Raw genomic sequence first — 21,394 nt, forward strand, 5'->3', positions numbered from 1 at the left:
TACTCAGTTGAGTTAGATCGAGGTCTAAATCTTTTGCCTCTGATTTTCTTTCTGTTGCCTCCCAGGTTACCTGAAAAAGATGGTTCATAACTAGATTTCCACATGAATAAATAATTTTCCTGGGTCCAATTATATGGTGTTTTAAGTGGATATAATGCACAACCAGCCCAAAATGGCACTTTACCCAATCCTATCATTTCCCACCCAAGAAAAAAAAAAAAAAAACTGAAATCTCATCTAAATATTCTCTTCGTAGAAGAGTTTCTTCTCTTTGGAGAAGAGTTTATAGGAGAGACCAGGTCTTCATTACTAGTGACTACGGAATGCAGAATTTGAATGTGTGGACAAAGGGTTTCAGAATGCTGCCTGATACCTTGCCAAGAGTTACTTCGAGGTCGTCCATTTTCACAGATGTCTGAAATATGTTTTGTGTCTGGAATCCTTTCACTCCATGAGTGAGAGAGCCCATTGGACCTGAAATTGAAAATATTTGTATGTTGTTCCAAAAGGTAAGCAAATGTTCTGAAATCAGTAAGCAAAAGTTGTATTCATTACTGTGCATTGAATAAAACACATCGAGAAAGAAAACAGTCTGAAATGAAAGAATGAAGAGAACATGAAAGTCTTCATGAAGAAGGCAGAATTACACAACATTCAATTTAAGAAAAGTCAAGTACAATGGAACCCCATTACAACAGTCTACAAATGAAAAGCTTCAGGCCACTGTGCAAGCCAATTCACACTCCCCAGGACACAGCAATTACAAATAGCAAATGCACCATACATTTTGGTTACATCAACCACAACAGCAGTTATAATGGGGTCCCACCATAGATGTTTCTTAATTGTAAAGCAATGATTTCCATTCCAATATTATGAGAACATGGACTTCCAAGAGATTACATGAAGATTTTGATCAACTGAAGCTAAGTGACCTTTATTAAAGTAATATTTGGTTTTCTGAAACAACAAAATCTTCTGAGGATTGGCATTTTGATCCACAAATATGGTCCAAAAAAGGACAGGAGGTGTTGATTAGCTGTCCAATAACTGAACTCACGTCTGTCATGGAAGGTCTCTCACAAAGCCCATGTGCCGTTAAGCCCTTCTGCTATTCGGGTCCTGCCATCTTTATATGAATCATCTATAAGAAGCAAAACATACACACCTACCTTGTACTACAGAGGCAAATCCAAACTACACGTACTAAGGGGAAGTCTACTTACAAATATCAAAAGTATATTTTAACTGCTTAAAAATTACAACCCACTGAGTGTTTTCCTATAATCTGAGAATTATTCAACTGGATAATTTGAACTTTTCTTTAAGGTACTTTAGAAGATGACAGTAAAACATCTTTTCCACATTGCTAATTGCTAGTAATGTTTATTTTTAAAGATACTGTACAGATGAGTGAAAATATGGAACTCAGCACAATTACTACATGTTAATTCTCCAGGCTGAAACTTTTCGACATCATTTGCTACCTATAGAATGATTTCTATTTTGAACAAAAGGACTACAGAAATACTGCTGGAAACCACTGATTTTTCTACTTTTTAACTATGTCATTTAATATCTAATATTTGACCAAGAAAATATTTGTATCATGAGAGATTGCAAATAGATCACAAGTCATCTTCTCTTAACCAGCAAGCCTGCAATAGTTAAAAGTACACTGTTTTAAAAAACATTGTTCTCTAAAACTGTACTCCTTGACTCCAAACTATTAGTTCTACACTTGCTTTAAGGTATATTATTCAAGTGGAAATGATTTTCCATGTTTCACAAAGTTCTGCATAAAGCAGATTCCCAGATTTCACTAAATCCTCCTCTCCTCCTCCCAGGTCACTGTTTATAAAGACTGAGTGCCATGGCAGAATTTTCACGGAGGGTTCACTTGATCAGAACTCTCAAAGAGATCTTGAGTCCTCTCAATAGACTAGCAATTTTCCTTTCACTGTACAAGGTATCTAACGTGCTGAAAATCAGGTGTGGGGTTTCTATCTAAAACTTCTTCCTATCTATTACACCTGTATTGGCATCTTTAAAGAAATTCTTCACAAGAATATTTTAGCTTCCTTTACTGTGAATAGAAGCCTTTGTCCCTGAAACATTACAATTGTTTATTTCCTCTACCCATTTCTTTTATTGATTATAAAGCATGCAGGATTTCAAATGGCATCAGACACCTTCAAATGCTAGAACAAGAATACATCATCACTCTTTGGGGCATATAAACAGTATGTTCATCCCAGTTGCACTATTATAAAACTCAGGCAAATACTAAGCATACTTAAATTAATTTGTCAACTAAAATATAGGTTATAAAGTCTACAAATAATCATCCCATTAAAAAGGCAAAAATCATAATATTCAAATACATGATTCACAGAAAAGCAATCTTAGTTTCACAGCAAGCTTAGTTTTGATATATATATAAAATTAAAAATATTCAATGCAGCACTTATATTACCAATTTATGTTAACAACCACTTTTATTGAAGCATGACAGTAACCTTTTTCTTTGACTACCAAACATGACATAAAGCTCACCATTTAAAATATTATTAAATATTTTATACAGTTTCTTAAGCCATATAAAAGCAAGACTGAAAAACCCTGGGGTTTCTACATCGATTTAGGGTGACTGATTGATTGTTTCCATTTTGTGGCCTGATTTGTTTAACAAGTGGTTCTGAGCATATGGCATTTTGCAGTAGAGTAATCAAAGAACAAAGGATACCAGTTCTTAACATTCAAGAAAGAAGAAGAAGTAATCAAACCTGCTGCAAAATAATGAAATGTTCTGACTAATGGAATAATGTGTGATGGAACAGGTAGAAATCTGAAAATGCGACAGAAAAGCAGACCTCTTCTTAGAACTAGATGCTGAGTTTGTGCTGACTCCGGGAGGAATGTCGCTATAAAAAGAGTCACCATCTCCAGGCTTTTTTACATAATCTCCCTGGGGTAACTGTCTAAGGCATAATAAACATTTCAGAGTCAGAAAACAAGACACACACATGAACACAGACATATACAAATATTATTTCAGGAAAAAGAGAGGTCGGGATAATGATCTACATGAATCAAATCTATAACAACACATGACATTATTAATAAATGTGACAAGTTAAAGTCATTCTATCTGTAGAGATCAGAACTGCAATCACTGACATCTTTTTAGTCTGGATGAGAGAAGTCTTTGTTGGGGGAAGATATGGAAAGATGAGCTTTTTCACTGTATCTTCATCATACTTAAAGACATGTTAACTGCAGTTTTGCCCTTTATTTAAAAAAAATTGCTATTGCAGGAGATGTGTGAGGACAGGTAAGACCTTGCCCAAAGCACCCTTGTTTTCTCACGGTGGTCAATAAAATACTCATGATTTTCCAACACCATACGGTGTGACCTTGATTGGTCTTATAAGATCTGGTTGATTTGTATGCTATCCTACATTTTAATCAAATAATTCCATATCAGAGTCTGGTGTTCCATTTTGAGGTTCCCTGCTTATTTAACAGAAATACAAGAATCAAAAAGGCAATTTTATAAATGTATGTGAGGGAAGATAATTTAGCAAGAGGGTGGAAAGGTGGAAAAAAATAACAATTTTTGTGGAGACTGCGTAAGGATCTTGACAGGTGGACGGCAGGTGACCTCACTTCTCTGACTCCACTGTAGTGGCAGTGGGCATTGTTACCGACTCCCTCATCTAATTGGAACAAATGTTTATGATTTCTCCCAGAGGAATCATGTAGAAACTTTCAGAGAGGGCTCCACCCCTACCCTCTTCAGCCCTTGGGCAGTGGCTAATTTGATCATGTGCCAATGCGTGGTCCGCAAACATCAACTGCATCTAAAGTTGGATTCAGTTCCATTCAGCGCTCTTGTTGAGGGGCCACAGACCAGGGCTGGACTGAGAATCCTAAACAGAGCCCAAACTTCCTGACTCCTTTCCCTTTCCGATTTCTCCTTAGTTACCAGGATAATCGTGTTAGTTGCTGATGCTAAATTTTTTCCCAAAAATGACACTTTTGTGTATTTTCTTTCTTATATTTAGTCCTTATTGTAAATGCTTAAAATAATTGGCCATTTGTTCTGAGTGACTGAATATCTTCTCATGCTATTCCAAAGCTATGTATTCCTACGTCTCTCCATCTCTGAAGATTTCCAATGGATATGAAGCACATATTTGAATTTGTGATATTTAATCTACTTCCCCTGCAATTTAACTAAAGAAAGTAGAATCTCTCTGGCTTGATGGATGAGACTAATTCTACTTGTAATTCTTTGATACAGATTGTTCCAAAATATGTTTTTAATTCTGTAGGTGACTTCAGTTCACAATAGTTATCCTTTCTTTTTCCCAGCATCATATGAAACATCAATTTTAAAGGAAAATAATACCAACCATGTATTTACAGTGTTAACATGCAACATATGATACTGTCTTCTGGTGCAGATCTCTGATCTCTGGGATCTTATTTCCTGCTGTCTTTGGTATCAGTAAAATACTCCATCCATGCTTGAGGAAAAGGTTCTCAATAAAATCAGAGTTCTATATTTTGCCTTGAAGAGCAAACTTGCTTTTAATATCAGATTAATATTTATAAAATAATACCACAGAATGTCCCATCAACATTACTTTTCCAAAAATGATCTTTAGGGTTAACAAATACTTTTTGTTGCTATTACCATTAACAGTGGTCTTTATAAGTCTCTCCAAATTCACATGAAATAAAGACAGGCTATTACATGAGAGCTCTGAACTACATTTCATCTTTCCCTTATCCTATCCCTAACTGACATCCTCTTAACATGGTTCAGTAATGCAGGCAATTGCCTGGCATGTAGCAAGGTTCACTAAGCTCATTCTGCAGGTGGAAATGGGCTGCCTCTCATACGGATGGGGTCCGGACTTGCTCTGCTTTTTTACTGAGCATGTTTTTACCAAGATTTCAATGGAGTTTCCCTTCAATCCCATAGTCATACTTAACACAGGGCACAAATATCCCCAGTGCTAACCACGTAATTGAGGGTTTCTGTCAAGGAGCTGGAGGGGAATTTTGCATCATTGCGCATCTGGGATACCACCTCATTTTTGTCACCCTGGGCAGTTCAGATTCCTATTTATCTGCAATGCAAAGTCTCCAACACACAGAAATTCCTCCTTTGTATTGCCTTTAAAACACTAAAAGAAATGCACGTAACTTTGCACAGTAAATGTCTATGATAGAAAAATAAATGTCGTTAAGGCTCTTAAGGATAACATCTAATGGCTGTCACTGTCTAGATTTACCCTTCACACAACGCTCATTACATACTATAGCTAAGCTACTGCTTCTCCCATTAGTGAGGATACAGAACATCAGCTCCTTGTGATCTGTAAGGTAGCCCCTCATCTGTGATGCAAGATCTTAAAGGACCACCTAGACGACCCCTTCAGAAGCTTTTAACTGAACTTCTTTACTTCTTTTCCAAGTCCTCGATTATCTTTATGGTTTTCTTCCTAAATGTTGAGTGTTTTCCATGTCTCCTCAGATTATGAAATGTGAAGGTGATTGCCATGCTAGGTGGCCTGACCAGGACTAAGTTTTATAATGAGAAAATTACTTTATATGTCTCATATTATATGCAGATATTTTAGACCTGTGCATGATTTTTATTAAAATCATCAAAATAAAATTAATGCTTATGTAACCACGTATTTTCTCCTCAAAAAGGATCCCTTCCCACATTACTGACAGGTTTCTTCCCTATCAGTCCTCGGCATTTCACTCTGATCTGCACTGATGCATTGAGGCTGCTTCCCAGGCTCTAAGATAAGGATCAACCCAGGTCAACTTAATGACTATAGCCAAATACAATGATTTCTCCTCAGGTCTAGGATGGCTGTGTTTATTGGTTATTTGTTCTTTTCTTTCTTCAGAAGACAAAGTCAATCCAACTTTTGACATTTTCCTAATTATAAATCATCTAATTATTGTGTGAAATTTGAACATTAAGTAAGACTGTCTCCTGGATCACCCCAAAAGACTTTAGGCAAATGGCTGCTCCTGTTATAGAGAGAAGTCTGAGCTTTCCTGCAAGCATCCAATGAACTAATGCAGTATTTATTTTTATAGTATTTGTCTTAACAATGCACCTGCATACTGAAAATGAGGGAAAGAAAAATATTTCACCACGTCTTGTCTTTAATACTGACACAGGTTTTCTTCAACACTTGGTTGAAGTCTTGGCTGACTCTTATTGGAATTGTTACTTTAATGTTTTAAGAGCTATTGTATGAAGTGTACCAAGTCACACTGACAGATGCATGAATATCACTGAAAAAATAATATAAAACAAACTAAGAAAGGTTTCAAAAAAAGTAGGGAGTTTGCAAGCAAAAAAATAAAATGCCTAATAACAGGTGAGCGAGAAAAGATGTGGGCTGGGACCTAATTATTCTATTTCTCCTTAATCATAACAATGTACATTCATTTCAGACAAAGGAAAAGAATACAATTTCAGCTGAATATGGATGGCTTATACTTCTCAGTTCAATGAAGATGTCTTACTCCATTGTTGTTTGCAAACCTGCCTGAAAACTGAAACACTTGCAATCCTTATTGCAAACCATACAGCTTCTAGATCCTGAAGTGACTATGCTATAAAATCAACAAACAAAAAATCAATGAAGAGGCTGTGGAAGTTTCCTTTCTGAAGATTTTAAACAAAAGACAGCTCTCCCCTTCCAGTCACCTGATGTGTAAGGCTTCTCCTGGCTTCATGGTTCCATGGCTGTATTCTTCATGAGAGGACAGTGGGAGATTTAAAGTGACACTGTTTAAATGTGGGGTTCCATCTACAGTATGGCCCAGAATGGGGCTCCCATTTATTTATTAAGCAAAAAATTCAACATGGGTTTGCTTCTTGTCTTTCTGTCAGATTTCCAAGTAAACTTTTTAATATACTAAAAACCTTGAGGACACAGGCTCAGGAGGAAGTCTACCAGGTTCTCAGATTCACTCACGGAGTTGCTTGCCTGCCCTCTCCAGTAATCTTAAAGTTATGCCCAGTCTGACATTTCTGAGCCACTACAACACTGATAAGCATCTGATGACTGGCGACATATGCAATGTCTTGCATATGCAAAACTTCACATTCAACAGTACTTCCGCAGCTCATCAAGTAGGTGTGGGTCTCCCTCATGCTGATGCCTGCTTCCGTCCCCTTGGGAACCACCATACCCACCTCTTCCACTAGCAGATCAGAGAAACACAAAGGCTTCAGAGGCCACACACTAAGAACTTCCCTTCCCTAATGCTTGACAGATTATAGAGAACTTTATTTGGTTTTAGCGTTAAAAAAGTTTAAGTGACTTTCCAACATCACATACTAGCAGATTTCTAACTGCTTCTCAATAAATCTTCCCATTATAGAAGTCAATGGAAAATCTAATTTAAAGACAATTAAAATTCAAAATTCTTAATTCTACTTCTTGGCATCCATTAGAACTGGGCAGATTTTCATTCAAATCCTTCCAGATAGTTATTTAAGATGGGAAAATTTCTTAATGCATGCTTTGTTGGCCTTACTGCTTTCTGTATAATAACAGGTATTCCCAAATAGGAAAGCCTTTCAGAAGATGCTTCTGCATTCACAACCTTTTATATAAAGTCTGTTCTTTGCTACTTCTCTATTTTGAGAACAATCTACAAACCTAATATTTATTAGTTATTGATAAGGGCCAAAAAAGGGGGCATTGTTGAAACATATCAAAATATACAAAACAAAGATCCACAAAGGATATGACAATTCTCAAAATATAGACAATTCCAAAAGAGGAGCCAGAGTGATGAAATGATGACTCAGTAACACCAGGAGACAAGTCTATCAGGCACATACTTGGGATTCCTAGTGTGAAAACACTCTTAATTATCATTATACATATATTTTGTTAGATAAGAAATTGGTGCACACTTTTAAATTATCATTTGTGTATAGCATGGGAGAACATATCTTAGAGCACTGTGTTAGCTTTGCTTATGTTTGAAACATTTAATTTTCCTTTTTGTACGTTCAGCAATATTAAGTTACATTACAGCCTTAGTGTCAATGGACATGGAGAGGAAGGCCAGTTTTTCATCTTACTCCCTAATGGGATTTTCCCCTGAAGAAAGCCACCAAACTTAGGCTTCCAATATGACTGATGAACTTCTACACAGCTGAAAGCCCAAGTGGCTTCTACTCTACTAAAAAGCATTTTTGGAACTAAGAGTAGGTAATTCACAAAGAAATTCATTTACTCCTAAAATTTAGTTCATTTGGTCTGCTTTACTTTTTTACAATAATGATGAGTTTGTTATTGCAGGGTAAGGTCAATATTATCTAATATCTATGCAAAATGGCTAGGATTTCAACTGTTACCCCCTGGGCATGATACATCTATAGAGATTTTATAGATACTTCGGCTAAGGCCTTATAGGGATTTTAAATGACAACACAGAGAGAAACAGATGAATAAGGATTAAAATCTTGGCTTATTAAAAGAATTAAAGTTGTGGCTGGGGCCTGAAAGACTATAGCCGCATTTATTTTACCTTATTCCTGACCTGCCATAGTATGCAACGGAACAGGAGGAATCTGCTTAAACACCTTGAGTAGAGAACTAAATGCCCTGTGATGTGCACGATCTGGTCTGGGCTCCTGTTTCTCCAGGGTAGTATTTTTAATTCATCTTGGCAATAGCTAATAGCATTAATAACGTTTTAAATGCAAAAAGCAAACACTGTACTACAATGTTATGTGCTAATTTAGATTTCGATAAAATAGATAAATCTAAAATAAATAAATAAATCTAAAATAAAATAGACAACATGAATGGTCTGCAGCTCCTTACACACTGTTGGCTAACCACAGACTTCAAGGTCCTGCTGCATAGACTGCCTGACTTTATGGGCATTCTGATTTTAAAAACAGATAAAAACAGTAGGAGATTCCAAGTATACAAATTCTTTCTTTTACTACCTGTGTTATTACTTAATCAGTACTAAAATATTTTCTTTTAATTTTTTTTCATCCTATTCCTGTTTCTATGTATCAAAACTCATACTGATCAGTGAGTTCTGATCTACAAAAGAAGGTTTATTTTTTGCACCTGTATGTCAAAATACTTTGTTACATGGAGATAAAAAGGTTCAACAAGTGCCAGAAGTTCCCCTGATAACAACACTGTGCCTAAATATTGTCACTTATAAATGGAAGTTGTTAATATAACAGCAAAAGATAAAAATAAATCCCTCAGAAAATACTAAGCAATTAGAATGTTATAAGAATAAAGTTAATAAACTAATGCAAGCCAATGTGACATCTTAACATTGAGGAAGTCTGTTCTAGATGTAAAAAAAAAAAAAGTCAACTTCTATGAGTATTACTATAAAAATACCACAAGAACCTTGGCTAACAGTAGTATTGTTGGATGAAAGAACCATTAAAATTAAATAATGACATCTATTTTAAGTTAATACAGTTCAAATTAGTAAATTATTATTTCAAGATAATGAAAAATCAAGATTAATATTTGAACATTATAACATAAAAACAAAGTGAATCTGATTTATAATTGCATGTATGAGTTCCAACAAGGCTAACAGGAGTTGAACCTTTCAATTCTATGTTCAGATTATTCTTATCACATACCTCTGTTCTCGATAGTTTCTTTTCATGACAAGAAGAGAAGGGGAAGAAAACAAAAGAGTTAGTTATCTCTGGAGTAGCTGAAGAGGGAGCAGTAAATATAAAAGCTCTAGCATTCTCTGGAAGATCTTCCCTAGAGACTCAGAACTGCAGAATTAAAACAGGGAACACACATACAGAGCTTTCATCTTTGGGACAGATGACACCCAAAGATCTGTGACAATACTGTCACATAACTATTTTTAAAGGCATAAATAAGCTGCCGTTGTTCAAGAGCAACTGCTTCTTACCATTAATTGTGCTGTACTAAATATTACTAATGTTCAAAAGTCAACCTCATTTCAAATGCAGGCTTTCAGATGTATGTACTGATTTAAATAATGAAATTAATAAATGAAGTCACATAAAGATTAACTATATTCTCATAGAAACAAAATCATAATTCATCCCTATTGGAATATATACCCCAAACTATAGCTATTCCTAAGAACTTCAAATACGAGAACATTTCATTGTTCATGAACGTGACAGTGAGCTAACCTGCAGCTGTTAGGTGCTGTCAGGTGCCTCCTAGGTCATTCTGCTTACTCACTGCAAACACCCGTTCCATGTTTAGTTCCTTGACCATAAGCTAAAGTAAGCTTACGTGAGTTTCAGAATGAACTGATCTAAAGGGTTTGCTGCTGTAGTGCAAGTGGCTTTTTCCAAGAGAATCATTAGCTTCCTATGTAGACATAATTATATGTGCATTCTTGGAAGACATGCTAGAAAGGTCAAATGATCGAGTATTTCTGGATTCCTTCCTCTACGGTCAAGGATAATGCTTCTAGATGAACTTCATCTGCTAACCTATTCCATCTACACTACAAGTGTTATGTTTCATAATGGGCATATAGGGTAAAAATGTCAACATGTCGTTACTTTTCATTCCATATAAAATCAGATGAGGTAAAAATAAGCCTAGCATCTTTGAGTCAATATTTTCTAATCTGTATTCCCTCAATCTAATGACCTGAGCTGCACAGTTCTAAATGAGCACTCCTCACTTCCTAGTCCTGGTGGGCCTCACCCCAAGGCTTGGAGAAGAGGGAGAGAGCTTAACTGAAGGCACTAACCAGAAAATGAGTTCTCAGATCCTGAATCTGCTTTTGAATTGCAAGTGAAATGTGTGAAACACCACATTCATGAGTTTAACGCCTCTATTAAAATTTGCATGCTTTCATCTTATGTTTAAATATTCTGAATAAGAAACATTAACACTTTAATCGTTCAGATTCAATAATTTAGGAAGAGGAGCCGGCACTGTGAACACGACTTGTCTTTTTCCCTAATCCATCTGCAAAGTGCACATATTCTCAAGTGAAAACAGTAAGGCCTCGACAGAACGTCAGAAATTCAGAAATCACGCTTTTAACTCTGATCGTGAAAACAAACATGCAATTTCAGGAGCAACAGGAGCAGGTGTGTGGGTTTCATATTTTCTGAAAGGGCAGATTTTCCAAGATTACAAAAATGAAATGTGCTTGCAGCAGGAGGCAGGAAGTCACAACTGGCTTTCCTCTCCATTTTCACGTGACCAAAAAAAAACCACGGAGCTACTTCAAAACGGCGATGCTCACTACCAGTAGCATACAAGGGAGGCCAAGTAAACAGGCTAACCTGCCTGTGGAGCGGGTCAAGGGTGCACAAAGAAGCCTTCCTTTCAGATGGGTAATTTCCTAAGTCTCAATGTTGGGCTGAAGTAAGACTGTTAGTGTGCACTGTACCTCAAAACCTCCCACCAGAGAGGCCCACAGGGATCTGCGTGGGTGTGAGCATGGACCATCACGTAGGACAGGGCTAGGGCTCATTTCCTAGGGCACAGCTCTCTACTGTGCTGAGCCATGTCAGCCATGCTACTCCAATCCTCACCATGGCCATCTGCCACCTACCACAGTCCCCAGAAGGCCTTCTGTGCCTCAGTACTTGTAGCATAAGAATGACTGTGGCAATAAAGGAACTGCTCTTTCTTTTCAAAGACACTCTTTCAGGGTTTATATGCAAATGCCATGTGCATTTTTAAGTTTCCTTTCACCATACAGAAATGATTAAGAAGATATGAGCGGATGCTTCAAACAGTTCTTGGAAAATGGAATTAAAAGATAAGTTTTATTTTGGAGCAAACAAGTTTTGAGATCCATGCAGGATTTTCATAGCACAAAGTCTCCACGAACTTTACAACGACCCTTCATACATTAACTCACAAAACAAAGGTGAGCCAAAGGAAGGGTTCTGGATAATTTTAGTCTATAATATCTAATTTCCAAAATTGCTAGTGATCTCAGTGTGATTCATGAGGAAAAATATGCTATCAAATGGGATAAAATTCTCGGAGTGCAGAGCAGAAGTTGCAGGCTTCTAAAACGAGAAAAACCCTGGGCCTGTGGATTACAACTCCCTCATCAGATCAGCAGAAAATGATTTTTAGTTGAAGTGAAGTGAAGTGAAGTCTCCCCACATTTAAGATTTAACTCATTTAACCTAAATCATCTACTTAAATATTAAGGACAGTTTTTACATCATTAGATAAAAGTTCTTAAAATGAAGACTGACCATGTTAATTATACAAATAGGGTTTGAAGGTGTCAAGGTATTTACTTAGCAAAATGTTTAAGAGTCTCAAATATTATTCAAAAGTTGTATGACTCACAACTTGTTAAAATTTATATGTAAAACCCAAACAGCTGAAAGCTAAACTCAGCAGCTTAAGAAAGAAGTTAGGCTTTCCAAATTTGTAACCTGGGATTGAAATGTTTTTAATATTTATTTACGAAGTAGAGAGACACAGAGAGGGAGACAAAGAGAAAGAGTTCCCATCTGCTGGTTCATTTCCCAAATGCCTGGAATGGCAAAGGGGAGGCTGGGAGCCAGGAACTGAATCCGGGTCTCCCACATGGGTGTCCGAAGCCCAATTACTTGAGCCATCACTGCTAGTTCCCAAGGTCTACTTCAGCAGGAAGCTGGAGTCAGGAGCTGTGGCTGGAATTGAACCAGGCACTATGATATGGAATGCAGGTATCTTTAACTGCAAGCTCAAATGTCCACCCTGAATTTTATTTTACTTTTTAGGATTTGTTTATTTATTTGAAGGGCAGAATGATGGAGGGAGAAGAGAGACAGAGATCTTCCATCTAAAAGGTTCACTGCTCAAATGCCCACACAGCTGGGGCTGGTCCAGGCAGAAGCCAGGAGCCAGGCACTCCATCTGGGTCTCCCACAGGGGTGGCAGGGATGCCCATACATGGGCCATCGCCTGTTGCCTCCTGGGTGTATTAGCAGGAAGCTGCATCAGAAGTGGAAGAGCCAGGATCTGAACCACAGGATTTGCCACAACACCCAGCCCAGAATTTCAATGAATCTCATAACAGTCTTTTCTTCACATAATGGACAAAGAGTGCCTCTTCCATACTGGTCATGAAGACAAAGAGGTTTTGCCTTATGAAGCAGATCAGCTGCTACTCTTCTTGTTGCTGTGAATGTGGCTAGCACAGCACGAAGTGATCTGATTGACTGTCTTGCTCTCATCTGGGGGCATTGGTTCAAGTCAAGAGAAGCTCTGGCACTAAAGAGCAAACCAAACTAGCCTTTGTAGAAGACATAATTTATTCAGATGCCTTTTAATCCACATCAATGCCTTCAACAATATTCAATACTCATAGAATAAAGACAAGCTGTCTCAAAAGTTTCAAAAAATGATCACTTATTATTCCAACTATGCCATGAATAATCAGATTGACCACTGAGTCAGATAAATTTGCACTCAAGTATGAGTCACAAGCATTCTATCTAAAGGCACAGAACTTTCTACATGTTTTCATTTAATCAAAATGCTTAAAAGCAAATTTTGACAGTAATAATATTGAAACATTGCACTTACTTATATCCCCATGCAGTTATTCCTAATATAAGGGCCAGCACTAAAATGGTGCCAGCTATTATGCCTATTATGATATTGGTGCCAGCTACACCTGTAACAAAAAACCAAGAAAGAAACTAGATCAGTGATCTACAATTCGTTCAGGAAATTTACTCTCCAGATTTGTAAGCATTATACTACTAATATTTTTTAAAGAAAAAAATGAGTATTTTCCAAAGGAAGAAAATCATAGTTCAGTAATTACATCAAGTGTTTTTTTAAAAAAATAATTTTTTGTGTATGTTGCTTTTTAATTCTTGTCTGAGCACATTTTGCACAGTTGTATTTTCCATGTATTTTTATGCAAAATATGATGTCACTGACATAAAGGCAGGCGCAGTGACGGCACAAAGGGAAAGGAAATGCTACTCCATGGCACAGCACCTGTCAGGGAGGACCCTTTAGAAAGTTCCTCTTAGCCGGCGCCGCGGCTCAACAGGCTAATCCTCCACCTAGCGGCACCAGCACACCGGGTTCTAGTCCCGGTCGGGGTGCTGGATTCTGTCCTGGTTGCCCCTCTTACAGTCCAGCTCTCTGCTATGGCCCGGGAGTGCAGTGGAGGATGGCCCAAGTACTTGGGCCCTGCACCCCATGGGAGACCAGGAGAAGCACCTGGCTCCTGCCTTCGGATCAGCGCAGTGCGCGGGCCGCAGCGGCCATTGGAGGGTGAACCAATGGCAAAAGGAAGACCTTTCTCTCTGTCTCTCTCTCACTGTCCACTCTGCCTGTCAAAAAAAAAAAAAAAAAAAAAAAAAAAGAAAGTTCCTTTTGACTGTTAATTCTTTCTCAGAAACTAGAAATGTTACTGCTCACATCACTCCACTTTGGTTTGTTTGTTTGTTTGTTTTTATTATTATTTGACAGGCAGAATTAGAGAGAGAGACAGAGAGAAAGGTCTTCTTTCCATTGGTTCACCCCCAAAATGGCCCGCCACGGCCATCATGCTGTGCCGATCTGAAGCCAGGAGCCAGGTGCTTCCTCCTGGTCTCCCACGCGGGTGCAGGGCCCAAGCACTTGGGCCATCCTCCTCTGCCCTCCCGGGCCCTAGCAGAGAGCCGGACTGGAAGAGGAGCAACCGGGACTAGAACCGGAGTCCATATGGGATGCCGGCGCCGCAGGCAGGGGATTAACCTAGTGAGCCATGGCACTGGGCCCACATCACTCCATTCTGACAATTAATATAAGACCTTATTGCTTTGGGTCTCTGTGTGGTATTGTCTCTCTCAAAGTGAATATAAACTTCTGCAGGGAGAAAACATGCCTACAGGTTTACAGGATTAGTACATTATATGAGTATAACTTTGCATTATCACAAAAATAATTCAAACAAAAATGTCTGATGGGCAGTTTTTTCTTTCCTTGTGAATAAAGACTATATAAAGACTATACCTACCATTACCAGACAGAGTGATCCCAGCCTTTGTGTCATCATTGTGAGGGAAGTAAGTGTTACAGTCAGCACCTGTCCAGTGCCTGTTACACACACACTTCAGCTCGTTACTGCACACCTGCAAGCCAAAATCAAACAGAATTAATACCAACTCGCCAGTACACAGCAATGAAAAATGAACACTAATTTGTAATTATTTTATGCTTAGAATTTGGTAACACTGAAAACTGTTGGTACTTTCTTCCTAATACTAATAACTTTTATCTCACACTGCAGTACCAGAAAATATATACTTTTTTTTTCTAGAGAAAAAAGTTGACCCAAAAGGGACAATGAATTTTTAAAATTAATTAATTACTGAGAAAGGCAGAGCAACAGAGAGAGAGAGGGAGAGACGAAGATCCTCCATCTGCTGGCTCATTTCCCAAATAGCTTCAAGAGCCAGGTCTGGGCTGTGCAGAAGCCAGAAGCCAAGAATTGCATCTTAGTCTGCCACATGGGTAGCAGGGGCCCGCGCACTTGCACCATCCTCCGCTGCTTTCCTAGGTGCATTATTAGCAGGGAACCAGCATGAAAGTGAAGGAACCAGGACTCCAACTGGTGCTCTGACATGGGATGCCGGTGTCTCAGGCGGCAGCTTCACCTGCTGCACCACAACACCCACTTCAGAACAGCGAATCTCAGGAGAGGAACGCACATAGCTCTTCAAAAACCTCAATGACATCATTGTTTTGACTTTCATTGACTTAAGTTTTATGAGGGAGATTTTTAAAAATTAGCAGCAGACATACAATCATCTGTCAATTATCTAATACAAAAGGCTTTTTGTCTTCTTCCAAGAAGAGGGATTTTGTGCATAACGTTATTAATTTTCTTAGGAAGCAGAAGATAAGGAAACGTGCGACAGAGAAGCGGGGTGGCCTGCTGGTGCGCAGGGCTGAGAGAAAAGCTCCACAAGGAAAACTTCACACTGAAACGGCACCAAATCTTTTTCATTATGAACAATCTCTATGCATTTATTCCGCCAAGAAACAGAATCTACCCCTGAATCTTATCATTCAAAGTAACTCTGAATGGAGTAGGAAGTAGAACAGAGTTAAATTAAGTTTCAGACCAGGAAGTGCTGCCCAAGACAGTGCCTCACGGCACAGGTTTCTGTCTCGTCTGATCTGATTTTTCAGAAGTCAACATCCACCCACATATAAATGTAGCTATAAAAAAGCCCCATCAAGGGGCCAGCACTGTGGTGCAGCAGGTAAAGCTGCTGCCTGCAGTGCCGATAACCCATATGGGCGCTGGTTCAAGTCTCCACTGTCCCACGTCCCATCCAGCTCTTTGCTATGGCCTGGGAAAGCAGCAGAAGATGGCCCAATTCCATGGGCTCCTGAACCCTCATGGAAGACCTTGAAGAAGCTCCCTTTCCCTCTGAGCCTGAAGGCAGGTGTGTCTCCCTGACCCTCTGTGCTGGAAGACAGGTGTGTCTCCCTGTCCCTCTGAGCCAGAAGACAGGTGTGTCTCCCTGCCCCTCTGTGCCGGAAGACAGGTGTGTCCCTGTCCCTCTGTGCCGGAAGACAGGTGTGTCTCCCTGTCCCTCTGTGCTGGAAGACAGGTGTGTCTCCCTGTCCCTCTGTGCTGGAAGACAGGTGTGTCCCTGTCCCTCTGTGCCGGAAGACAGGTGTGTCTCCCTGTCCCCCTGAGCTGGAAGACAGGTGTGTCTCCCTGTCCCTCTGTGCCGGAAGACAGGTGTGTCTCCCTGTCCCTCTGTGCCGGAAGACAGGTGTGTCTCCCTGCCCCTCTGTGCCGGAAGACAGGTGTGTCTCCCTGCCCCTCTGTGCCAGAAGACAGGTGTGTCCCTGTCCCTCTGAGCCTGAAGACAGGTGTGTCCCTGTCCCTCTGTGCCGGAAGACAGGTGTGTCTCCCTGTCCCCCTGAGCCGGAAGACAGGTGTGTCTCCCTGTCCCTCTGAGCCGGAAGACAGGTGTGTCTCCCTGTCCCTCTGTGCCGGAAGACAGGTGTGTCTCCCTGTCCCTCTGAGCCGGAAGACAGGTGTGTCTCCCTGTCCCTCTGTGCCGGAAGACAGGTGTGTCTCCCTGTCCCTCTGTGCCGGAAGACAGGTGTGTCTCCCTGTCCCTCTGAGCCAGAAGACAGGTGTGTCTCCCTGTCCCTCTGTGCCGGAAGACAGGTGTGTCTCCCTGTCCCTCTGTGCCGGAAGACAGGTGTGTCTCCCTGTCCCCCTGAGCCGGAAGACAGGTGTGTCTCCCTGTCCCTCTGTGCCGGAAGACAGGTGTGTCTCCCTGTCCCTCTGTGCCGGAAGACAGGTGTGTCTCCCTGCCCCTCTGTGCCGGAAGACAGGTGTGTCTCCCTGTCCCTCTGTGCCGGAAGACAGGTGTGTCCCTGTCCCTCTGAGCCTGAAGACAGGTGTGTCCCTGTCCCTCTGTGCCGGAAGACAGGTGTGTCTCCCTGTCCCCCTGAGCCGGAAGACAGGTGTGTCTCCCTGTCCCCCTGAGCCGGAAGACAGGTGTGTCTCCCTGTCCCTCTGTGCCGGAAGACAGGTGTGTCTCCCTGTCCCTCTGTGCCGGAAGACAGGTGTGTCTCCCTGTCCCTCTGAGCCGGAAGACAGGTGTGTCTCCCTGCCCCTCTGTGCCGGAAGACAGGTGTGTCTCCCTGTCCCTCTGTGCCGGAAGACAGGTGTGTCTCCCTGTCCCCCTGAGCCGGAAGACAGGTGTGTCTCCCTGTCCCTCTGTGCCGGAAGACAGGTGTGTCTCCCTGTCCCTCTGTGCCGGAAGACAGGTGTGTCTCCCTGCCCCTCTGTGCCGGAAGACAGGTGTGTCTCCCTGCCCCTCTGTGCCGGAAGACAGGTGTGTCCCTGTCCCTCTGAGCCTGAAGACAGGTGTGTCCCTGTCCCTCTGTGCCGGAAGACAGGTGTGTCTCCCTGTCCCCCTGAGCTGGAAGACAGGTGTGTCTCCCTGTCCCTCTGTGCCGGAAGACAGGTGTGTCTCCCTGTCCCTCTGTGCCGGAAGACAGGTGTGTCTCCCTGTCCCTCTGTGCCGGAAGACAGGTGTGTCTCCCTGTCCCTCTGAGCCGGAAGACAGGTGTGTCTCCCTGTCCCTCTGTGCCGGAAGACAGGTGTGTCTCCCTGTCCCTCTGTGCCGGAAGACAGGTGTGTCTCCCTGTCCCTCTGAGCCAGAAGACAGGTGTGTCTCTGCCCCTCTGAGCCTGAAGACAGGTGTGTCTCCCTGCCCCTCTGAGCCTGAAGACAGGTGTGTCCCTGTCCCTCTGAGCTGGAAGACAGGTGTGTCTCCCTGTCCCTCTGAGCTGGGAGAGTGCCCATCCTCCCAGTGAGGACAACAGCCTGCCATCCCCCAGCTTCCTCTGGCATATCCCTCAGGTGTGTGTGTGACTGATAGGGATCAAGGGCTCACAGTTCCAGATCAGGGATCCTCTGCCTCAGCTGGATAATACAACCAGTAAAGCCAACAGTGAAAGGAAAAGCACACAGCACAGACTCAAAGAAACAGAACGCACATTTCTGTATTGGTATCAACTCTTCACTGGACAAGACAATAGAGAATCCTCGCTAACAGAGGATAAATTCTTACCCTGTGAACTGACATACTGAGGACCTACAGTATCTGAACGAGAACTGAAAGACAGAAAGTAAACTGTCTCACACCAGGGAGACTTCCCCTGGCGCATGCCGTTCTCACTCCTAGGATGCGCTCCGAGAGGGTACACACTGCTCTGCCTACAGCCCTCATGGCTGTCTGCTCTGATAACTCAGTGCCCAGACCACACACCACAGCATCCCCCTGCTTTTTTTTTTTTTTAATCCTGTTAGCATTTATTACAATCCATTTCCCAACTCACTTGTGGAAAGCTGGTATTACATGAGGCCACATTTACATAAGAGGAAAGAAGAATTTGGTTACAAAGATTTTCCTTTTTCCTTTTGCCTAAACTCTCTGGGATTCCAGAACAGAAGCATTCCAGTAGTCATGATCAAATGAGAAACAGATAATGGGGCTTTCTGTAATTAGGGAAATACTTCTGTGACAGAAAAGAAATGAACAGTTCCTCAGGCGAGGTGCCAGATACTTACTCCGTTTCCTGAACAGACAGTGCCTTCTTTACTGCTTAAGCAAGTGCTGAAGTTGAAAGACGCCACGGGAAGGCACCTGTGTTCTAAGCACATCATTTGGGGACCACATGGTGTCCCATCCTCCACATAGCCAAGATCCACGTCTTCTTCCAGCTTCACATGTCCGCCACTAAACACGGTCAGGAAGAAAAGGAAAGCGCTGTTCTGTTAATTCAGTCTTCCTGAGAACAGGCCCGAAATCTCGAAACTGGACATCACTTCTCCTATCTACCACCCGTAACTGTGATCAAATCCAACAGCACAATCGTGTTGAACATCTCTTTTAATCTTTCTGCATAAATTGATAACATTTAGTATTCTAACACGATAGTTATCACAAGGGTCTGAATTGCAATGGCTGTATCATTTTGCCTTGGCTGTGATGTGCAAGTCCAGGAAGCCATTATTAGTAGTACTTTATTTGATAAGCAGGTTTCAAGGTCTCAAATGTGTTTCAAAGATGGAAGTGATTTGGGGTTTTTATTTCCCAAAAGATTGCATATGTACAAATTATATTTGAGAATAACTAAACTATTGTAGCTTTACCATACAAATAACAAGCCTACATCCTATTTAGAAATTTTTTTAAAAACACAATGAGAATTTAACGTGTATATTTAAAATCAATTTATTTATATGGTACTATGTCAACACTAGTATAAAATCTTCATTCTTCTGATTTACTTATTTTATCCAAATTATACATGTACATAGCTTAAATAGTTAAATAGTTTCTCAATTATAATAAAGCATCCTCCTGTCATTACTCCTCCACATATTATTCCTGGGAACATAATAATTTATATCCCTAATTGATTTTTAAGTATTTATTCATTTATTTATTTGAAAGGCAGAATGATATAGAAGAAGAGACAGAAACAGAGATATCTTCCACTTATTGGTTTCATCCCCAAATACCTGCAAAAGACAGGGCTGGGCCAGGCCAAAGCCAGAAGCCAGGAGCTGCACTGGTCTTCTCATGTGCAACCCAGGTACTTAGACCATCATCTGCTGCCTCCCAAGTGTTTAGAAGGACACTGGATCAGAAGCAGAGGAGGGACTCAAGCCTAGGCACACAGATTTGGGGTGCAGGTGTCCCAAATGGCGGGTTAATATGCTGTGCCACAATACTCATCCCCAATATCCTCTTTTGTTATTTATTTATGCATGTATTGTTAAATAGTGAGTTTGTATTACTATTTTTATTATTGAATTTTATATATTATCAGCTGACTTCCCTCTGTAGAATTTGAAAGTTTACCTCTTCTCCTTCCTTCTCACACTACACCCATAAATTTCCATTTTCCCTATCTTTCCATTTTAAACTTTTGCTTAATTGATAGTTAAATCAATTACAAATATGCACATTATAACTACACAAATGTTACTCAGCTGACTGATAGGCCAGGATTAAATCCTTTCCCTACACAACATTTTCTTTTCCTTCAGCAAGCCATTTATTTGTGTGCTGTTTCTTGCCTACTTTTCTAAGAATGTGTCACTAATTCAAAAGTAACCCAAGCTCTGTGCTGGCTGTCAGAATCTCCACAATGTGTCTGAGCGTCGCTCCTCCCACTAGAGCTCTCTCCCAAGGCTGCTCCTGTCCAGCTGTCTCCCTGTATCCGGCACAGACCTGTAAATCTTGGATTCTCCCCTCTACCGATTTCCAGCAGCTTCCTGGGAAAGGGCGTAGAAGTGTACATTTTGCAAAACTTGCATCTCCGCGGAAGTCTCTATTTTCTAACCTCACACCTGAAGGACAGCTCGTCAGGGCTGGAAATAACGTTTTCTACTGTCCTCTAACTGCTGGAACTCCCGTGGGTAAGTCCTGGGCCATTCGAACTCCTGTGGCTTGCTTTCTTCCTCCCCTGTGGAATCCAGGATTCTTTTCACTGTTCTACGGTTCCAGAGTTTGTAATGGTCCACTGAGATTTGCCTGTGATTTCACTCATGGTACCCAGGACTTGGTGAGCTGTCGATGCGGAAACTCGAGCCTCCTTACTCTTGAGTTATTTGCTGACATTCCCTCACTGCTGTTCCCCGCCCCTCCTTTTTCTTTTTTTTAACTTCTAATTTGTTAAGTTTTCCCCCAGTTCCATTTCTTTGCCTCTTTTTGCCCTATTTTCTAGGAAATAATTTCAACTACTGAGCTTTATTTCTGCCACCATATTTTAAATTTCCAACAGCAAGTTTTCCTTCACTGAACGGCCTGTTTTTTTTTTTT

At 40.8% G+C, this 21,394-nt stretch overlaps 1 protein-coding gene and 1 non-coding gene across 19 annotated transcripts in view; both read right to left on the reverse strand.

Annotated features, from left to right (window-relative positions):
- ADAM22 (ADAM metallopeptidase domain 22) overlaps positions 1-21,394 on the reverse strand; it is a 247,049-nt gene that overhangs the window by 19,718 nt on the left and 205,937 nt on the right. For 7 of the 18 annotated variants that reach the window (XM_070059834.2, XM_070059833.2, XM_070059839.2 and 4 more), the window contains exons 23-29: positions 19,132-19,300; positions 15,037-15,151; positions 13,605-13,695; positions 9,692-9,709; positions 2,787-2,981; positions 374-474; positions 4-70 (exon numbers count right to left, since the gene is read on the reverse strand). In XM_070059834.2, the coding sequence (XP_069915935.1) occupies positions 4-70; positions 374-474; positions 2,787-2,981; positions 9,692-9,709; positions 13,605-13,695; positions 15,037-15,151; positions 19,132-19,300 (756 nt within the window). The remainder of the gene's footprint in view (positions 1-3; positions 71-373; positions 475-2,786; positions 2,982-9,691; positions 9,710-13,604; positions 13,696-15,036; positions 15,152-19,131; positions 19,301-21,394) is intronic. The other 11 variants (XM_089315837.1, XM_070059848.2, XM_070059844.2 and 8 more) reach the window with 3 other exon arrangements.
- LOC127492718 (small nucleolar RNA SNORA40) lies at positions 9,072-9,201 on the reverse strand. The gene has a single exon (XR_007922415.1). It is a non-coding gene; the product is annotated as a small nucleolar RNA SNORA40 (small nucleolar RNA).

The sequence above is a fragment of the Oryctolagus cuniculus genome, chromosome 16 (genome assembly GCF_051225735.1).
Source record: "Oryctolagus cuniculus isolate XC-2025 breed Fujian yellow rabbit chromosome 16, ASM5122573v1, whole genome shotgun sequence".
Lineage (NCBI taxonomy): Eukaryota > Metazoa > Chordata > Mammalia > Lagomorpha > Leporidae > Oryctolagus > Oryctolagus cuniculus.